This window comes from Myotis daubentonii, chromosome Y (genome assembly GCF_963259705.1).
Source record: "Myotis daubentonii chromosome Y, mMyoDau2.1, whole genome shotgun sequence".
Classification (NCBI taxonomy): Eukaryota; Metazoa; Chordata; class Mammalia; order Chiroptera; family Vespertilionidae; genus Myotis; species Myotis daubentonii.
In genome coordinates this window covers 15068642-15086610 of record NC_081862.1, presented here as the reverse complement: position 1 = coordinate 15086610, position 17969 = coordinate 15068642, and the positions used below count along the sequence as shown (strand labels likewise).

Sequence of the window (17969 nt, the reverse complement as noted above, 5' to 3'; positions counted from 1 at the left end):
CACAAGGTGGGAGTAGAAAGATCATACCTCAACATAATAAAAGCCATTTATGACAGGCCCACAGCCAACATCATACTCAATGCACAAAAACTAACACCATTTCCCCTAAGAACAGGAACAAAACAGGGATGCCCACTCTCAGCACTCCTGTTCAACGTAGTACTGGAATTATTAGCCATTGCAATTACACAAGAACAAGAAATAAAAGGCATCCAAATTAGAAAAGTGGAAGTAAAACTGTCCTTATTTGCAGACGACATGATGTTATACATACAAAACCCTAGAGATTCCATCAAAAAATTCCTATACTTAATACATGAATTTGGCAATGTAGCAGGATACAAAATTAACCCCAAGAATTCTGAGGCATTTCTATACACCAATAGTGAACTTTGAGAAAGAGAGATTATAAAAATAATCCCATTTCCCATCGGACCAAAAAAATTAAGCTACCGAGGAATAAACTTAACTAAAGAAGTAAAAGAACTCTACTCAGAAAACTACAGGACTTTGGGAGCAAATGGACCGAGCAGCTGAAGCTAGTAACACTCACACCGAATTGGCGAAATTGCTCAGCTGGTGAGAGGCTTTGCAGCTGGGAAGAGCAGAACTCCCCTGGAAAGGTAAAAAAACCCACGGATTTGGGCAGGAAAGTTTGCCAGACCTCTGAGCCCAGAGAGCCAGAGGGAGACTGCGTGGCAGACAGCCGCGTCCCCTGGGACAGGCACAGCCCCTGACGGGAGAAAGGAGAACCGCGGGATTCCTGGCGCTGCCAGGGAAATTGAGAGCTGGGTTCTGTGATCACGGAGGACTGAGCCTAAAGGGGGCAGCCTGAAGAGCTGACCTGACCATGCAGTCCTGGTAAGAGAAGAAGCTTACAGAAACCAAGCCTTCCCCGTTTCCGCGGCCGGCATTTGTTTGTTTGTTTTCACTGAATCCTGTTCATGGGACATTTCGGATACAGACACTCACCTGTGCTGAAGAGAGGGAGAGTGTGCTGAGGAGTGGAATCTGGGGAGAGACTGGGGAAAGAGGGGGAGCCGGGAGAGGTGGTAGTGAATTGAGTGCTGAGACACCCCTGAGCCCAGGACTGGGGAAGCCACCCGCTCCTGAGAGTGAGTCTCCTCCCCCCAGCCCCCAGGCAAGGAGCACAGCCACACCCAGATTCCACCAGGTAGGAGATCAAGGATTAGAATAACCTGATCAGTCCCTGGGAGTTAACAGGGTCTGGCCTATAGGGGGATTTTCAATCCCAGCAACAACACAGCTCTGGTAACTAACTATTACGCAGTCAGCTCTGGGCAGTGAACTTCCACTGGACAGAGAGGCCCTATAGCCTCAGAGGCCAACCCCAGAACACTGCCACCCAGAGGCTGACCCACAAACTGACTCTTTGCTAAACACAAAATAAGGCAGCCTGGGAAATAAATGCGGCATGCTTTAAAATAAGGACTGTGGTTTACAACACAGAGGAACAGTATATCGCAGGGAAACTCAACACTCTCCTGAATACCTGGAAGGTCTAAGGCGAGCCACACTGAAGAATAGAAGAAACGAAGGACCTCCACTACTGCAATTTTTTTTCTTTTTTCACTTTTTAACTAAGAAACCAATTTTTTTTCATTCTTTTTTTTCTGTTCTTTTTTTTTCTTTTTTTTTTCTTTCTTTTCTTCTTTTTCCATCACCTGATTTTACCCTTTTGATTAGTACCTTCTTATTTTTAACCAGTATTATTACTGCTACCATTTTACCATTTTTTAAAGTGCCATTTTATACTTTCTTTATTTTATTTTGGGATTAGTGTTCACCATTCTATTTTCATCATTATATTATTGGTTGTTTCTAGTTTGCATTCATATCCAGGGAGCTGTTGCTGGAATTTGTTGGGATTAATGGCTGTTCTATAGGAGTATTCTCCTCATATAAAAAGTCTCTTCCCTCTTCCACTTCATTCTCTCTTTTTGCTCTTTTTATTTCTTTCTTTTCTTTCTCGCTTTTATTTTCCCCCTTCCTTTTTCCCAATTTCATTTTTGCACTCCCTTTTTTTGGTCCCTACTTTTCTTTTCCTTTTTCTCTTTTCTCTTTTTCTCTTCCTTCTTCCTTATCCCCTAATTCTCTTAATTCAGGTGGTCACCTTTAATTGGGGTTATTAATATCGTGAATATATTTGTGTATAGTGCCTGGTACGTGGTGCCTTGTTGTGTTGTATTTTGTGCCTTTAAATCAACGCAGCAGATCCAAGCAACAGCAACCCCCTGAGCACCTCATCCTCTGCTGAGGAATAGCAGCTGTACGTGAAACCTCGCCCCACCAGCCGGAAGAGCCACCACCGCTGTGAACAGCACCCACCAGAGGAGCTGCTGACAACTGAAGAGCAGCTGCTACCGCAACCGCCCGAAGAGCAACCACAGACCAAGGAGTCACTGCCACCAAGGGAGCAAGCACTGAACAACTCAACGTCTAGATATGTCAGTGAGATCAAACATGGGTAGACAAAGAAACCCCCAGAGGAAAGAGAAGGAGGACTCTCCAGAAAAGCAGCTAAGTAATACAGAGGCATGCAACATGACAGATAAAGAATTCAGAATAAGGATCCTAGAGTGCATAAACCGGATGGAGGAAAAAATCGACAACCTCTACAAGAAGCAAGAAGAAACAGATGAAAAAATCGATAACATATGGAAGAAGCTAGAAGAAACAGATGAAAAAATTGATAACATATGGAAGAAGCTAGAAGAAACAGATGAAAAAATCAACAACCTAAGTAAGACCCAAGAAGAAATGAAGAGTGATATAGCTGCAATGAAAAACTCCATTGAAAGTATCAACAGTAGACTAGGAGAAGCGGAGGACCGAATAAGTGAATTAGAAGACAAGGAAGCAAAACACACCCAAAATGTACTGCAATTGGAGAAAAAAATTAAAAGACAGGAGGAGAGCCTAAGGGAGCTTTGGGACAACATGAAACGAAACAACATACGAATAATAGGAGTACCAGAACAACAGAAGGATGAACAAGGATTAGAAAACCTACTCGAAGAAATAATATCAGAAAACTTTCCTGAGGTGGGGAAGAAAAAAGTCACACAAGCCCAGTGAGTCCCAAACAAGGTGAACCCGAAAAGACCCACACCAAGACACATCATAATCACCATGGCAAATGTTCAGGACAAAGAGAGAATCTTACAGGCTGCAAGAGAGAGACAGAAAGTTACATACAAGGGATCTCCCATTAGATTGTCAAATGACTTCTCAACAGAAACACATCAGGCCAGAAAAGAATGGACTGAAATTTACAAAGTGATGCAAAGCAAAGGACTGAATCCAAGAATACTCTATCCAGCAAGGCTATCATTCAAACTTGAAGGGGAAATAAGAAGCTTCACAGACAAAAAAAGACTAAGGGAGTTTGTCACCACCAAGCCAGCAATGCAAGGAATGCTAAAGGGACTGGTATAAAAATAAGAAATAAAAATCTCAGAAGGAAAACAGCCACACAAAAAAAGAAATGGCTACAAACAAGTACCTTTCAATAATAACTTTAAACGTAAACGGACTAAATGCTCCAACCAAAAGACATCGAGTGGCTGAATGGATAAAAAAACATGACCCATACATCTGCTGTCTACAAGAAACCCACCTCATTAGAAGGGACTCACACAGACTGAAAGTGAAAGGATGGAAAAATATCTTTCAGGCAAATGGAAAGGAAAAGAAAGCTGGGCTAGCAATACTTATATCGGACAAAATAGACCTCAAAGTGAAGGCCTTAACAAGAGATAAGGAAGGCCACTTCATAATACTAAAGGGATCAATACAACAAGAAGATATAACCCTGGTAAACATATACGCACCCAATGTAGGAGCACCCAAATTCATAAAAAAACTCCTGGAAAACATCAAAGGAGAGATCGACAACAATACAATCATAGTAGGGGACTTTAATACACCATTGACAGCACTGGATAAGTCCTATAGACAAACAACCAGCAAAGATACAGCAATCCTAAATGACTCACTAGATCAGATGGACTTAATAGACATCTTCAGAACACTTCACCCCAAAGCCAGAGAATATACGTTCTTCTCAGGTGCTCATGGGACATATTCAAAAATAGACCACATATTGGGTCACAAGCAAAGTATCCCCAAATTCAAGAAGATTGAAATCATAAAAAGCGTCTTCGCAGACCACGATGGCATAATATTAGAAATAAACTACAATAAAAACAACCCAAAATACTCAAACACCTGGAAGCTGAATAGCATGCTATTAAATATTGATTGGGTTACCAATGAGATCAAAGAAGAAATTAAAAACATCCTGGAAACTAATGACAATGAAAACACAACAATACAAAACCTATGGGGCACATTGAAAGCAGTCCTGAGAGGGAAGTTTATAGCTCTACAGGCCTATCTCAAAAAACAAGAAAAAATGGTAGTAAATCATCTAACTCTACAACTCAAAGAATTAGAAAGAGAGCAACAAGAAAACCCCAGAGTGAGCAGAAGGAAGGAGATAATAAAGATTAGAGCAGAAATAAATGACATAGAGACCAAAAAAACAATACAGAAAATCAATGAAACCAAGAGCTGGTTCTTTGAAAGGATACACAAGATTGATAAACCTCTAGCCAGACTCACCAAGAAGCAGAGAGAGAGGACCCAAATAAATAAAATCAGAAACGATAGAGGCGAAATAACAACAGACCCCACAGAAATACAAATGATTGTTAAAAAATACTATGGACAGCTTTACTCCAACAAACTAGACAACCTGGAGGAAATGGACAATTTCCTAGAAAAATACAGCATTCCAAAACTCAATCAGGAAGAATCTAAAAATCTCAACAGGCCAATAACTATGGAAGAAATTGAAGCAGTCATCAAAAAGCTTCCATCAAACAAAAGCCCAGGACCAGACGGCTTCACAGGGGAGTTTTACCAAACATTCAAGGAAGAACTAAAACCTATCCTCCTCAGACTACTACAAAAAATTCAAGAGGAAGGAACACTTCCAAGCTCATTCTATGAAACCAGCATCACCCTAATACCAAAACCAGGTAAAGACAACACAATGAAAGAGAATTACAGGCCAATATCCCTCATGAACATAGATGCCAAAATCCTCAACAAAATCTTAGCAAATCGGATCCAGCAGTACATCAGAAAGATCATACACCATGACCAAGTAGGATTTATCCCAGGGATGCAAGGATGGTACAATATCCGCAAATCAATAAACGTGATACATCACATAAACAAATTGAAAGAAAAAAACCACATGGTCATATCAATTGATGCAGAAAAAGCATTTGACAAAATTCAACACCCATTTTTGATAAAAACTCTCAGCAAGGTGGGAGTAGAAGGATCATACCTCAACATAATAAAAGCCATATATGACAGGCCCACAGCCAACATCATACTCAACGGACAAAAACTAACACCATTTCCCCTAAGAACAGGAACAAGACAGGGATGCCCCCTCTCACCACTCCTGTTCAACATAGTACTGGAAGTGTTAGCCATTGCAATTCGGCAAGAAGAAGAAATAAAAGGCATCCAAATTGGAAAAGAGGAAGTAAAACTGTCCTTATTTGCAGACGACATGATATTATACATACAAAACCCTAGAGATTCCATCAAAAAGCTACTAGACTTAATACATGAATTTGGCAATGTAGCAGGATACAAAATTAACCCCAAGAAATCTGAGGCATTTCTATACACCAATAGTGAACTTTCAGAAAGAGAGATTATAAAAACAATCCCGTTTACCATTGCACCGAAAAAACTAAGCTACCTAGGAATAAACTTAACTAAAGAGGTAAAAGACCTCTACTCAGAAAACTACAGGACGTTGAAAAAAGACATAGAGGAAGACATAAACAGATGGAAGAACATACCTTGTTCATGGATTGGTAGAATCAACATCATTAAAATGTCCATACTACCCAAAGCAATCTATAAATTCAACGCACTTCCCATTAAAGTACCAACAGCATACTTCAGAGATCTAGAACGAACTTTCCAAAAATTCATCTGGAATAAAAAAAGACCCCGAATAGCTGCAGCAATCCTGAAAAAGAACAAAGTAGGTGGGATCTCAATACCAGATATCAAGTTGTATTACAAAGCCACTGTTCTCAAAACTGCCTGGTACTGGCACAAGAATAGGCATATAGATCAATGGAATAGAATAGAGACCCCAGAAATCGGCCCGAACCAATATGCTCAATTAATATTTGACAAAGGAGGCAAGAACATACAATGGAGCCAAGATAGTCTCTTCAATAAATGGTGTTGGGAAAATTGGACAGATATATGCAAGAAAATGAAACTAGACCACCAACTTACACCATACACAAAAATAAACTCAAAATGGATAAAGGACTTAAATGTACGACAGGATACCATAAAAATTCTAGAAGAATCCAAAGGCAACAAAATCTCAGACATATGCCGAAGCAATTTCTTCACTGATACAGCTCCTAGGGCACTTGAAACTAAAGAAAAAATGAACAAATGGGACTACATCAAAATAAAAAGCTTCTGCACAGCAAAAGAAACCATCAACAAAACAACGAGAAAACCCACTGTGTGGGAAAACATATTTGCCAATGACATATCTGATAAGGGCCTAATCTCCAAAATTTATAGGGAACTCATACAACTTAACAAAAGAAAGATAAACAATCCAATCAAAAAATGGGCAAAGGACCTAAATAGACACCTTTCAAAAGAGGACATTCAGAAAGCCAAGAGTCATATGAAAACATGCTCAAAGTCACTAATCATCCGAGAGATGCAAATCAAAACAGCAATGAGGTACCATCTCACACCTGTCAGACTGGCTATCATCAACAAATCAACAAACGACAAGTGCTGGAGAGGATGTGGAGAAAAAGGAACACTTGTGCACTGCTGGTGGGAATGCAGACTGGTGCAGCCACTATGGAAGACAGTATGGAGTTTCCTTAAAAAACTGAAAATGGAACTCCCATTTGACCCTGTGATCCCACTTCTAGGAATATATCCCAAGAAACCAGAAACACCAATCAGAAAGGATATATGCACCCCTATGTTCATAGCAGCACAATTCACCATAGCTAAGATCTGGAAACAGCCTAAGTGCCCATCAGTAGATGAATGGATTAGAAAACTGTGGTACATCTACACGATGGAATACTATGCTGCTGTAAAAAGGAAGGAACTCTTAACATTTGCAATGGCATGGATGGAACTGGAGAGCATTATGCTAAGTGAAATAAGCCAGTCAATAAAGGAAAAGTACCACATGATCTCACTCATTCGTGGACAATAGAGACCATTATAAACTTTTGAACAATAATAGATACAGAGGCAGAGCTGCCTCAAACAGATTGTCGAGCTGCAGCGGGAAGGCCGGGGAGGGTTGGGGGGCAGGAGTTAGGGGGGTAAGAGATCAACGAAAGGACTTGTATGCATGCATATAAGCATAACCAATGGACATAAGACACTGGGTGATAGGGGAGGCTAGGGGACTGTCTAGGGCGGGGGGATAAAATGGATACATATGTAATACCCTTTGTAATACTTTAAGCAATAAAAAAAAATAAAAAAATAAAGCATAGTGATTAATCATAAAAAAAAAAAAGAAAACTACAGGACTTCGAAAAAAGAGATAGAGGAAGACATAAACAGATGGAGGAACATACCGTGTTCATGGATTGGTAGAATCAAAATCATTAAAATGTCCATACTACCCAAAGCAATCGATAAATTCAACGCACTTCCCATGAAAATACCAATGGCATACTTCACAGATCTAGAACGAACTCTCCAAAAATTCATCTGGAATAAAAAAAGTACCAGATTACCTGCAGCAATCCTGAGAAAGAACAAAGTAGGTGGGATCTCAATTCCAGATATCAAGCTGTATTACAAAGCCACTGTTCTCAAAACTGCCTTGAACTGGCACGAGAACAGGCATATAGGTCAATGGAATAGAACAGAGAGCCGAGAAATCAGCCCGAACCAATAGGCTCAATTAATATTTGACAAAGGAGGCAAGAACATACAATGCAGTCAAGATAGTCTCTTCAATAAATGGTGTTGGGAAAATTGGACAGATATATGCAAGAAAATGAAACTAGACCACCAACTTACACCATACACGAGAATAAACTCAAAATGGATAAAGGACTTAAATGTCCGATGGGAAACCATAAAAATGCTAGAAGAATCCAAAGGCAATAAAATCTCAGACATATGCCAAAGCAAATTTTTCACCAATACAGCACCCAGGGCACTTGAATCTAAAGAGAAAATGAACAAATGGGACTACATCAAAATCAAAAGTTTGTGCACAGCAAAAGAAACCATCAACAAAACAACAAGAAAACCCAGTGTGTGGGAAAACATATTTACCACCATCATATCTGGTAAGGGCCTAATCTCCAAAATTTATAGGGAACTCATACAACTTAACAAAAGGAAGATAAACAATCCAATCAAAAAATGGGCAAAGCATCTAAATCGACACCTTTCCAAAGAAGACATTCAGAAAAACAAGAGACATTTGAAAACATGCTGAAAGTCACTAATCATATGAGAAATGCAAATCAAAACAACAATGAGGTATCATCTCACACCTGTCAGGCTGGCTATCATCAACAAATCCACAAAGACAACTGCTTGAGAGGATGTGGAGAAAAAGGAACAATCGTGCACTGCTGGTGGGAATGCAGACTGGTGCAGCTACTATGGAAGACACTATGGACTTTCCTCAAAAAACTAAAAATGGAACTCCCATTTGACCCTGTGATCCCACTTCTAGGAATATAACCCATGAAACCAGAAACACCAAGCAGAAAGGACATATGCAGCCCTATGTTCATAGCAGCACAATTCACCATAGCTAAGATCTGGAAACAGCCTAAGTGCCCATCAGTAGATGAATGGATTAGAAAACCGCGGTACATCTACATGATGGAATACTATGCTCCTGTAAAAAAGAAGGAACACTTAGCATTTGCAACGGCATGGATGGAACTGGAGAGCATTATGCTAAGTGAAATAAGCCAGTCAATGAAGGAAAAATACCACATGATCTCACTCATATATGGATAATAAAGACCATTATAAACTGATGAACTATAACAGATAGAGAGGCAGAGCTGCCCCAAACAGATTGTCAACCTGTAGCGGGAAGGCCGAGGATGGTTGGGGGGCAGGAGGGAAGGGGGTAAGAGATCAACCGAAGGACTTGTATGCATGCATATAAGCATAACCAATGGACATAAGATACTGGGGGATACGGGAGGCCAGGGTATTGTCAAGGGCAGGGTGGGGGGGAAAGCACACATATGTAATACCCATTGTAATACTTTAAGCAATAAAATTTAAAAAAAAGAAAAAAAAAGAGAACCATCAATGGTGAGAGAGAATCCTTGATTGGCTGCTTCCTACAAGGCACCTACTGGACAAAGAGCCCACAATGGGGACATGTCCCAGCCTGGGAATTGAACTGACCTCCTGGTTCACAGGTCGAAACTCATCCACTGAGACAAGCAGTCCAGGCTTTGGCTCTTCTTTATTCAGAGTCTTCCCTTTGGAATCCGTGTGCTCCAGCTGCCCTGTATCCAGCCTGCCTTACTGCTGTGCAGTTTGGGGGACTCTGGGGTACATTCTAGTACTAAGGAACCTACTATGTGTGCCTTCCTCTCCCTGCTTGCTTTCTGATATCCTAGAGACCCTGCCCATAGGGCCTTCATGTATAAGATGCTTGTGCACCAGCAGTCACCTCCTACCCATGCCCCTTCTGTGCCCATCTTCACAGATGCAATCACTGTCTAAGCTTTATAAGCCTCATTGCCTTGATACTATGCTTTTCTGAATATTTTGATGGAAAAGTCCAGATTCCAATATTTTGCTTTAATTCTCAGTTGTGGTCTACAGAACAAATAAAGCGTCAAGTGCAGGACACTCTGTTTTAGAGGCAACATACAGCAATGAGTTTCCTTTTGTTTTGTCTTAATATGGTGGGTTTTTAAAATTGATTCTTTAGAGAGAGGTAAATGGAGTGAGACAGACACAGAAGCATGCATTCATGTGAGAGAGAAACAATATTGGATGCCTGGGGACTGAACCAGAAACCTGGACATGTGCCCTGGCCAGAAATCAAATGGGGTAACTTTCTGGTGCACAGGACAATGCCCAGAAACACTGGCCAGGGTGCACTGACTTCTATTTTCTTCCTTATCTTGCATCTGGTGGTTAATAAATACTATCAATGCTAATAACAGTGGGCAATTCCAGAGGAGGACATGCAGACAAGAGCTTTACATAAGTTGGCCCCACAGGTGAATCTCCACACAAGGTAATGGGCACGAGCTCTATGTGTGGAGGAATTAACACCCAGACCACAAGATGTTTTGCCTTTGGCCTTCCTCCCTCAGAACCTGCAAATTTTTATGCTTTTCCTCAAATTATAGAGGTTCTGAATCATATTGTGGACACTATTTCCTGTGAAGGCGGGGATGGGAAGACAAGGTGCATGTCAGACAGAGGGACAGGGAGAGGGAGATGGAATAGGAGAGAGAGAGGAAGAGAAAGAGAGCGTTTGCTGTAAGAGATATAAATTTTCTGACCCTTGTTCTCTTATCCTCTTTTTTTGGGGGGTGGGGAGCTCACCGACTGTTACTGAGACTTCAGCATTTTCTCTTCCCACTCGAAGAAGCAGAGTGTGCCTGGCCAGTGTGGCTCAGTAGGCCTATGAACCAAGAGGACATAGTTCAATTCTCAGTTGGAGCAGGAGCTGGAGTTTATGCCTGGATCCCCAGGTGGATGTGCAGGAGAAAGCCAACCAATGATTTTGTCTCATTATTGATGTTTTATCCATCTCTCCCTCTCCCTTCCTCTCTGATATCAATAGGAAATGTACTAAGAAACGGAAAAATGAGCTCGTAGGATGATGGACCCAAGCTAGAAGATTGGAAGGTAGAAGAAAAGAAAGGAATGGCAATAAAAAGAGAACGAAGGACCAGGTGCTGTATGTGACAAGCTAGGAAGTTGCTGACACCCAGCAGAGAGCAGCAAGCACATGAGTGGCTGGCACTGAATGAGAGGCAGTAGAAGGAGAAAAAGCAGGACTGACTTCCTCACAATTAGGGAGACATACAGGCAAATGGAGCCCTGCCCCTGGGCCTGGATGTGTGGCCTTCTCCCTAAGTGCTCCTCTGGCAGGCCACTCAGTGAGCAAACTGAGACAGCCTAGGGCCAGAATGCAGTGGCAGGTGGGCAGGGAGCCTATTCCTTCCTGGCCAGCTAACTGTCCACTGACTGTGGGATCCAACAGCACACTAGGACATCTCCCCTTCACTTGGTTGTATTGACCCTCAGGGTGGCCCTCCATACCCCCATCTCCCCGGGGTGACCTTCACCTGTGTCCACTTAAGTGCTCTCCGGGAACTGGCTTGGGGTTGTCCACTCTTCAGACGCGGGGCCTGTCACTGGCTCAGAGTTGCTTTACCACCTCCTTGATTAATGGGAAGGAGGATCATGAGGGGAAAGTATTCCAACATTAGACCATCCTCTACCAAAGGATGTCCTATTCTTAGGACAGGACACAGAACAAAGCAGAGGTTTATTCCAGCTCAGTATTTTGCTGAAAAGAATGTAAATGTGTTTACAGGAACTTGAATTCAAGAAGGGGCTGGATCCAGGGGAATGACAGGCATGGACTTGTGAGGCCAGGGCTCTGGCTCCCTGGCAGGCTGATGTCCCTTTCAGTACTGGGGGCCTGACTTGTGCACAGGGAAGCCCTACCATGGAGCAGACACAGGCCAGAGATGGAGGCTCCCAGTGGGGAGGAGTGTTTGAGTCCAGGGACTGGACTAGTTACCCGTGATGGCCCCAGAGTAGTTGTACCTCGGTGGTGCTCACTGGAAGCCACTTGTTCCAGTCCCTGTGGACGCAACAAGTGTGCGCTGACCCACTGAACAGTCACAGAGGTGAGTAGGTACCAGTGCACCAGAAAGAACCCACCAAACCAAAAAGGATAAATGGTGATGTGATCTCCTGGAATCAACCTCAACCAGCCTAATGTCTGCGCATCACAAGGCTCATGCCTTCTTACTTGGCCAGTAACTGCAGGTGGGAGAGTTGGGCTAACATGTCATTGAGGACATCAGTCTGTTAACATCCAGTTCTCTTTATTACTGACATTTATTCACAACCATTCAAGAAATGTAATTCCCGCATCTACCACCCAAGCCTCAATCCCTCCCCCTGAGAGATTCAGGTGCATATTTCTAACTCCTTAGGACAAATCTCCCCAAAGAAACCATCCAGTCCCCTGTGAGCATTTCCCCCCAACCCTGAGTAGCTGTCTGAAACTGGCTGCTGTGTTCCTGAACGGTACACTTATGTCTGGGCTTCAGTGCCCAAGTGCACAGAGTAAAGCCTATGAGATGTGCACCCAGCTAGACACTCAAGCAACAGGATCACAGAATGGGAGTTGGGTCATGGAAGGTTCTACAGCCACAGTGAGGACAGGGGTAAGCACAGAGCCAGACCATGCCGGGCCGACCCAACTCCTGCAGCATATGCTTTAGCACAGCATGCATCTGGGCAAGTCGGCCCAGGTTGATGTTGCTGCTAGTTTCCTCATAACTCTCCACGGGCGCCGCATAAATCACGCAACTCAGCTTGCTCAGCCCGACAACGTGGCGAAGCAGGTCCTCCAGGACGGTCATGGAGATGGGGTTTTCACAGAAACTTAGGGTTGTGAGCTGGGAGCAGTGGCTCAGGGCTGGCAGGATGTCCAGGAACTGGTGGTCCATGATCCCACACTCATCCAAGTCCAGGTCCTGGAGAGTGGGGGAGGCTCTCTCTAAAAGAAATTGGAGTGACCGAGAACTGATAATGGTCAGGTTGAGCCCACTGAAACTCAGGCTTTTCAGCTGGCTGACATTCAGATGCTGGGAGAGATGTCTAAAGTCTCTTTCGAAAAGCAGGCAGTTAGTGATGGACAGGGTCTCCAAGGGGCTCTTCAGGCACCTGGGGAGACATAGAGCAGTTACATGTGGGAGATGGACCTGGTGAGCAGAGGCAGGTGAGGATAATGCAGGCCTTCAGGGTAAAGAGGCCCATGTCACCAAAGCCTACAGTGTTCCGGATGATGATCAAACCCAGGATGTTGCACAGTGAAAAGTGACATTCAAGTCCGAGCAAATTTGAGTGGCATCTTTCTCCATCTGTTATCTGCTCCGTGATGGATTCAACTGGATGAAACCTCACACACTCCATTTACTCATCCGTCAAGTGGAGCACATCATACCCTCCAGCCCAAACACACAGGTGTTGTGAACATAAAGGTGGGAGGAGCTCAGAAAGGAGCCTGCCCCAGGGTCTGAAGCAGGAGGCAACCAGTGCATTTTAGTATTGGAGACATGTCCTGAATTGCCTGCAACTGGGGCTTCCTTCCAGCCACAGCCTAGACCCCTGTCACCACCATCACTTAGCCCAATGAGGCCTCTGGCAGATGTGCAGAAAGGGCTAACCTGGGCACAGTCAGGCAACATCCAGCGAGGGCTGCCACCCTCCAGGAACTTAGATCACTGCATTGTCTACAAACCACCTATCCCATTTCGTAATGCCTCCCTCCTGAATCCTGCATTTACCACGCATTCCGTTTGCAAGAGCCTATGGCAACCCTTGGCAGACAGGTGACTGAGGCAGGTTTGGACTGAAAGGCTGCCATGGCCAAATCTCTAAGTGCGGAACTTAACCCCTGAAACCTCACCTCTGATTGGCTTTCCCCTTGTCATTGCAATCCTCACTTGGTTCTATTGCATCATTTTCCCTTCAACACCACTTACAAGGATGCCCAAAGCTACCATCCCCTGGCCCGAATTCCTAGCAAGGAGTCCCTTTAGTAGCCTCTGTCCTAGTGCATACGTCCTACCTTTATCTGGGGGGTTATGTCACAACATGCAAGGTGACAGAGCGGTGAACAAGACACTGACTGTGTGGCCCGTCTAGTGGCTCAGGCACTCTAGCACTGCTGAGGGACGGCACACAGGAGAGCCCGTCACTGTGCACTGAAATGGAAAGGGACTCCCTCTGGTCGGCAGGGAAAGCTCGCCACCCCTCACCTGAGGATTTCATCCAGGTGGCCTCTGAGGATGGAGACATCGTCCAAATTGAGCTCCTGGAGGTGGGGCAGGTTGAGGAATTGAGAGGTGACCAGGCCAACACACTGCTTCTCCTGCTCCAAGGTGGTGTGAGAAGACGTGATGACGTGGGAGAGCAGGAACCGGCGCAGATTGCCCATCTGGCCCAGGTAAGGAGCGAACTTCCTCAGAGTGGACAGCTTCCAGGTACAGTTTACCTCCAAATCCTGGACAGAGACCAGCTGCACCATATCCAGGATTTTAGTGTTTTGCTTCGACATCGCAAAAACCTTCAGCTTCTTAGAGCAAAGGTGCAGCAAACCTCTCCTCTCGCTGACTTTCTTAATCAGGTAGCTGAGGGACTCATCAAGGACACCTTTCTTGAGGCAAAGGTCTATTAACACCTCCACGGGGGCCAAGGGTGGATTTGGCCTGGCCCTTAAGCTGTGTACTTTCCTCCTATTCCTCATGGGCTGCAGGGCCTCAGGCTCCAGCAGTGAGCACACATGGGCTCTGGTACCTGCCCACACCATCCAGAACTCCAAATGAACTCTCTTCTGTAAATTAAGCACCTGCAGTTTACATCTCCTGTGGAGAAAATAGGAGATATGCTGGGATGCATTAAGATAACAATGAGTAAGACCATGAGCTAGGCATCTGGGCAGCTGGGCCAGACACCGCACTGGACTTTGACTCCATGCCCCAGGAATCAACTGCTCCTGGTGCTACTGGGATCCTTCATGGTCCCCATTCCTGGTACCTTTAGGTGCCACCAGGAAGGAGTGGGCTCGTGTCCCTTCGGTCACCCTCGACAATTTCATCAGCCGTATATATCCGAAGCCTGTTCCTAGAATGACCCTAGCAGTGGCTCCAAGGCCTGCCTCAGCTCTCCCTTTGGCCCTGCCCACTCCCAGATCCCAGCTGTAACTGCTCAGATCCCCAGGGTGCGACCCGGCTACTGAATCCCCCATACCTGGGTCGAGGGTCCTGGGCAAGCATGGCATCGAGTCCCTCGAGCACAGCCTGCAAGATATCCTGGTAAGACTGCCGATGGTTCATCAGGGCCCCCAGAGGGAGGCAGGGGAAGGGCCAAGCCTGCACCATGGCCTTCAGGACTCTGCTGTGCTTCCCAGTGAAGGCTGTGATGAAAAGAGGTGGGAAGAGCTCCATAGGAAGCCACTCCAGAGCAGCGATGGCCGAGGCTTCATCCCGCAGCAGGCTCTGACATGCCAGTTCCAGGAGTCGGCGTGGAGCTGGGAGGCTCATCCCCATGAAGCTGCTATGAAAGAGATCCTGGGAGACAGCCGGGAGCAAGGCATCTTGTCAGGCTGAGCATGAGCAACCCCGGTCCTTCTCCCTTCAGAGGGACCAGCTGAGGGCCAAAGGCACTGCTCTGGCAACAACTGGAGCACCCCCAATTTACCCCAACTCCGTTTTCTGCTTAGGGTTGCAAATCCACTCAGCCCTGCCTCTACTCTGCCACTGGAAGGACAAGAACCAGGCACCAAGGAGGGGTGAGATGACCACTGGACCCCTCCCGCATCTGCCCACTGGCTAGCTGCAAATCTGCTGTGCAGTGAGGACTGGGAAACCAGAGAGATGATCCCACCCTTTCCAGGGAAAACATTTCTGAGGATCACTGAAGGACTGAAAACACCTGGAGTAGGGAGCAGCCCGTGGCCCAGGACTGCCTCTTGCTAAGTTCCAGGAAATAAAATAGATGGGGAAGATTAAGGAACACCCACACAATGGGTACCATTGAGGCCTTTGACACATTTTAAATGAGGCATATAAAAGCAGCACAAACGTTTTCTGAAGCATGGGGGAGCTGGAGGTGAGAAAAATAACCGTTAATTCCAACATGTACATTTTACTGGGTGTCCCTTCTATGAATATTAGAATGACCATTTTATCTATGACAACAGAGGGCTCACATGTCACAACTAAGGCTCCTCTCAATAAGAGACTGCAAAGCCTGGTCAGTGTTGCTCACGGCGTTGAGCATCCTCTCGTGCCCCCCAAATGTCACTTGAGGGCTACATTCCTAGCCCCCGTAGGGTGTGGGCAGGAGCCAGCTGAGGGATGTTTCTCACATCAATGTCTCTCTCTCTCTCTCCGCCCACTCCCTTCCTCTCTTTCTAAACATCAATTGGCTGTTATGAAAGACTTTCATTAATACCGGTTTTCACACACACAGCCCGGCCTCTACAAAACTACAAAAAGGATTTTGCCACTTTGGCCTACAATAGGCTCCTTAGCAATACTCGACTTTCAGACACAGGGAAAACTTGCCCTGTGAACCTCTATGAATGGCAAACATCAAAACAGAAATCAAAACATTTTGGATTAAGGCACACCTGCATCCAGAGGCAAAGGCAAAGTCTGCTCATTTGTAAGGAAAAAAGGACAAATCTCTGGGATCTTGGCTTGCAGGTCCTTGGGGACCACCTTAGGCTCCTGACTCACCAGAGCAGCGTGGTGCAGGGAGCCCTGTGCTCAGACCTGGACATTGACTCTCACGCTCTAGCTTCTGTTCCCTCCTCGGCCTCCTCAGAAGCCATTATACCCCGTCTGACCACACCTTCCTTTTGAGGTCCTAGCTGAAATGGCTACTTCCACCTGAGAGCAAAACCTTAGTCCTGGATCTCCAGGCATTTAACCATGATGGGGCTTTGCACTCTCCACACCTCCAACTGAACCCTAGGTCCATTCATGAAAGGAAAAGAAAAGGAAACCAGCCTGGAAGTAGACTTAATGGGGGTGTTGGGGCCACATAAAAATTCCCTAGTGTTCCCATTAACACCCCTTTAGAGAGACAGTGGTATCATCTCCAGAGAAAAAGAATTTCAATGCAACAGTATTGAGTACCAAACAGTCCCTGAGACTTGAGGTTACTTAGAATTGCAAACCCCGTGCCCATTCAAAGAGGAACAGAGGGATAGTTGGTCTTCCATATTTTGAGGAGCAAGCCTTCCCCAGAGCAGGTCAGGCCAAAATCACATCTAGGGATTGATCAGGAGAAGGGAGGGGCTGCACGTTTGGAATGGGACCTAGGGAATTACCCAGGACAAGGTGAACATTGGGGAAACTCAAAGACACTGACTGCATCAACTTAAGAACTTAAAAGGCTAGCGGTGAAGAAGGAAACTGGGTGGATCCCTTAAACCCAAGCTGACAGGGAGTATAGGCAGGAGATTCTGTCACCCTCCCTCTGTGGAGGTAAAGGGCATTTCCTCTCAGAAAAACCAGATCAGCTCAGCAACCTAGCTTGAGAAAATTAAATGTGAAAACGTGGGTTGTGGAGAGGCCAGAGGAGGGGTGTGGCAGCTGAACCTGGGATGTGACATACACTTTTGAAAGCCACTGAGGGCTGAGAGTCGTGGGCTCTTGGGAATCTTGGAGGCACAGAGAAAAATAAATGTAGGCAAAAAGACCTGTGTATCCTTACCAAGGAGCTGCTACAGAGGGCATTCTCTTTAGCTCAGGCATCCTCTTCCACATCCCAACCTTACACAGGCAGCAGCTTAGTCCCAGCCAAGTTCCAGGGGCCGGGGCCCTAAACATGACTGCCAAAGTCTGTATAAATAACTAATGTTTGCTCAACCCCAGGGAACAATCCATGCAAATTTGGCTTCGAAAAGCTCCTTTTGGGCCCAGGCCTAAAACTCTTACTCAGATTGTGAGGGAAGATGTCCTCTCTCAGGACAAAGCACAGTGCACAGATACACCTTCCCCTTCAGAAGATTTGAAGCTGTACTTGGCATGTAAGGATCTGCCATAGTTTGGGATATCCCCATGCTGTACTGA

The 17969-nt window shown here is 45.1% G+C and overlaps 1 protein-coding gene across 1 annotated transcript; it reads right to left on the bottom strand.

Annotated features, from left to right (window-relative positions):
* Nucleotides 1-12491: 12491 nt before the first annotated feature.
* On the bottom strand, nucleotides 12492-15446 carry LOC132225570 (melanoma antigen preferentially expressed in tumors-like; the record flags this gene model as incomplete). The annotated part of the gene is made up of 3 exons (XM_059680666.1): nucleotides 12492-13047; nucleotides 14145-14750; nucleotides 15136-15446. Coding segments are annotated over 3 exons (1473 nt in total), but the record flags the coding sequence as incomplete, so codon positions are not given.
* Nucleotides 15447-17969: the final 2523 nt, after the last annotated feature.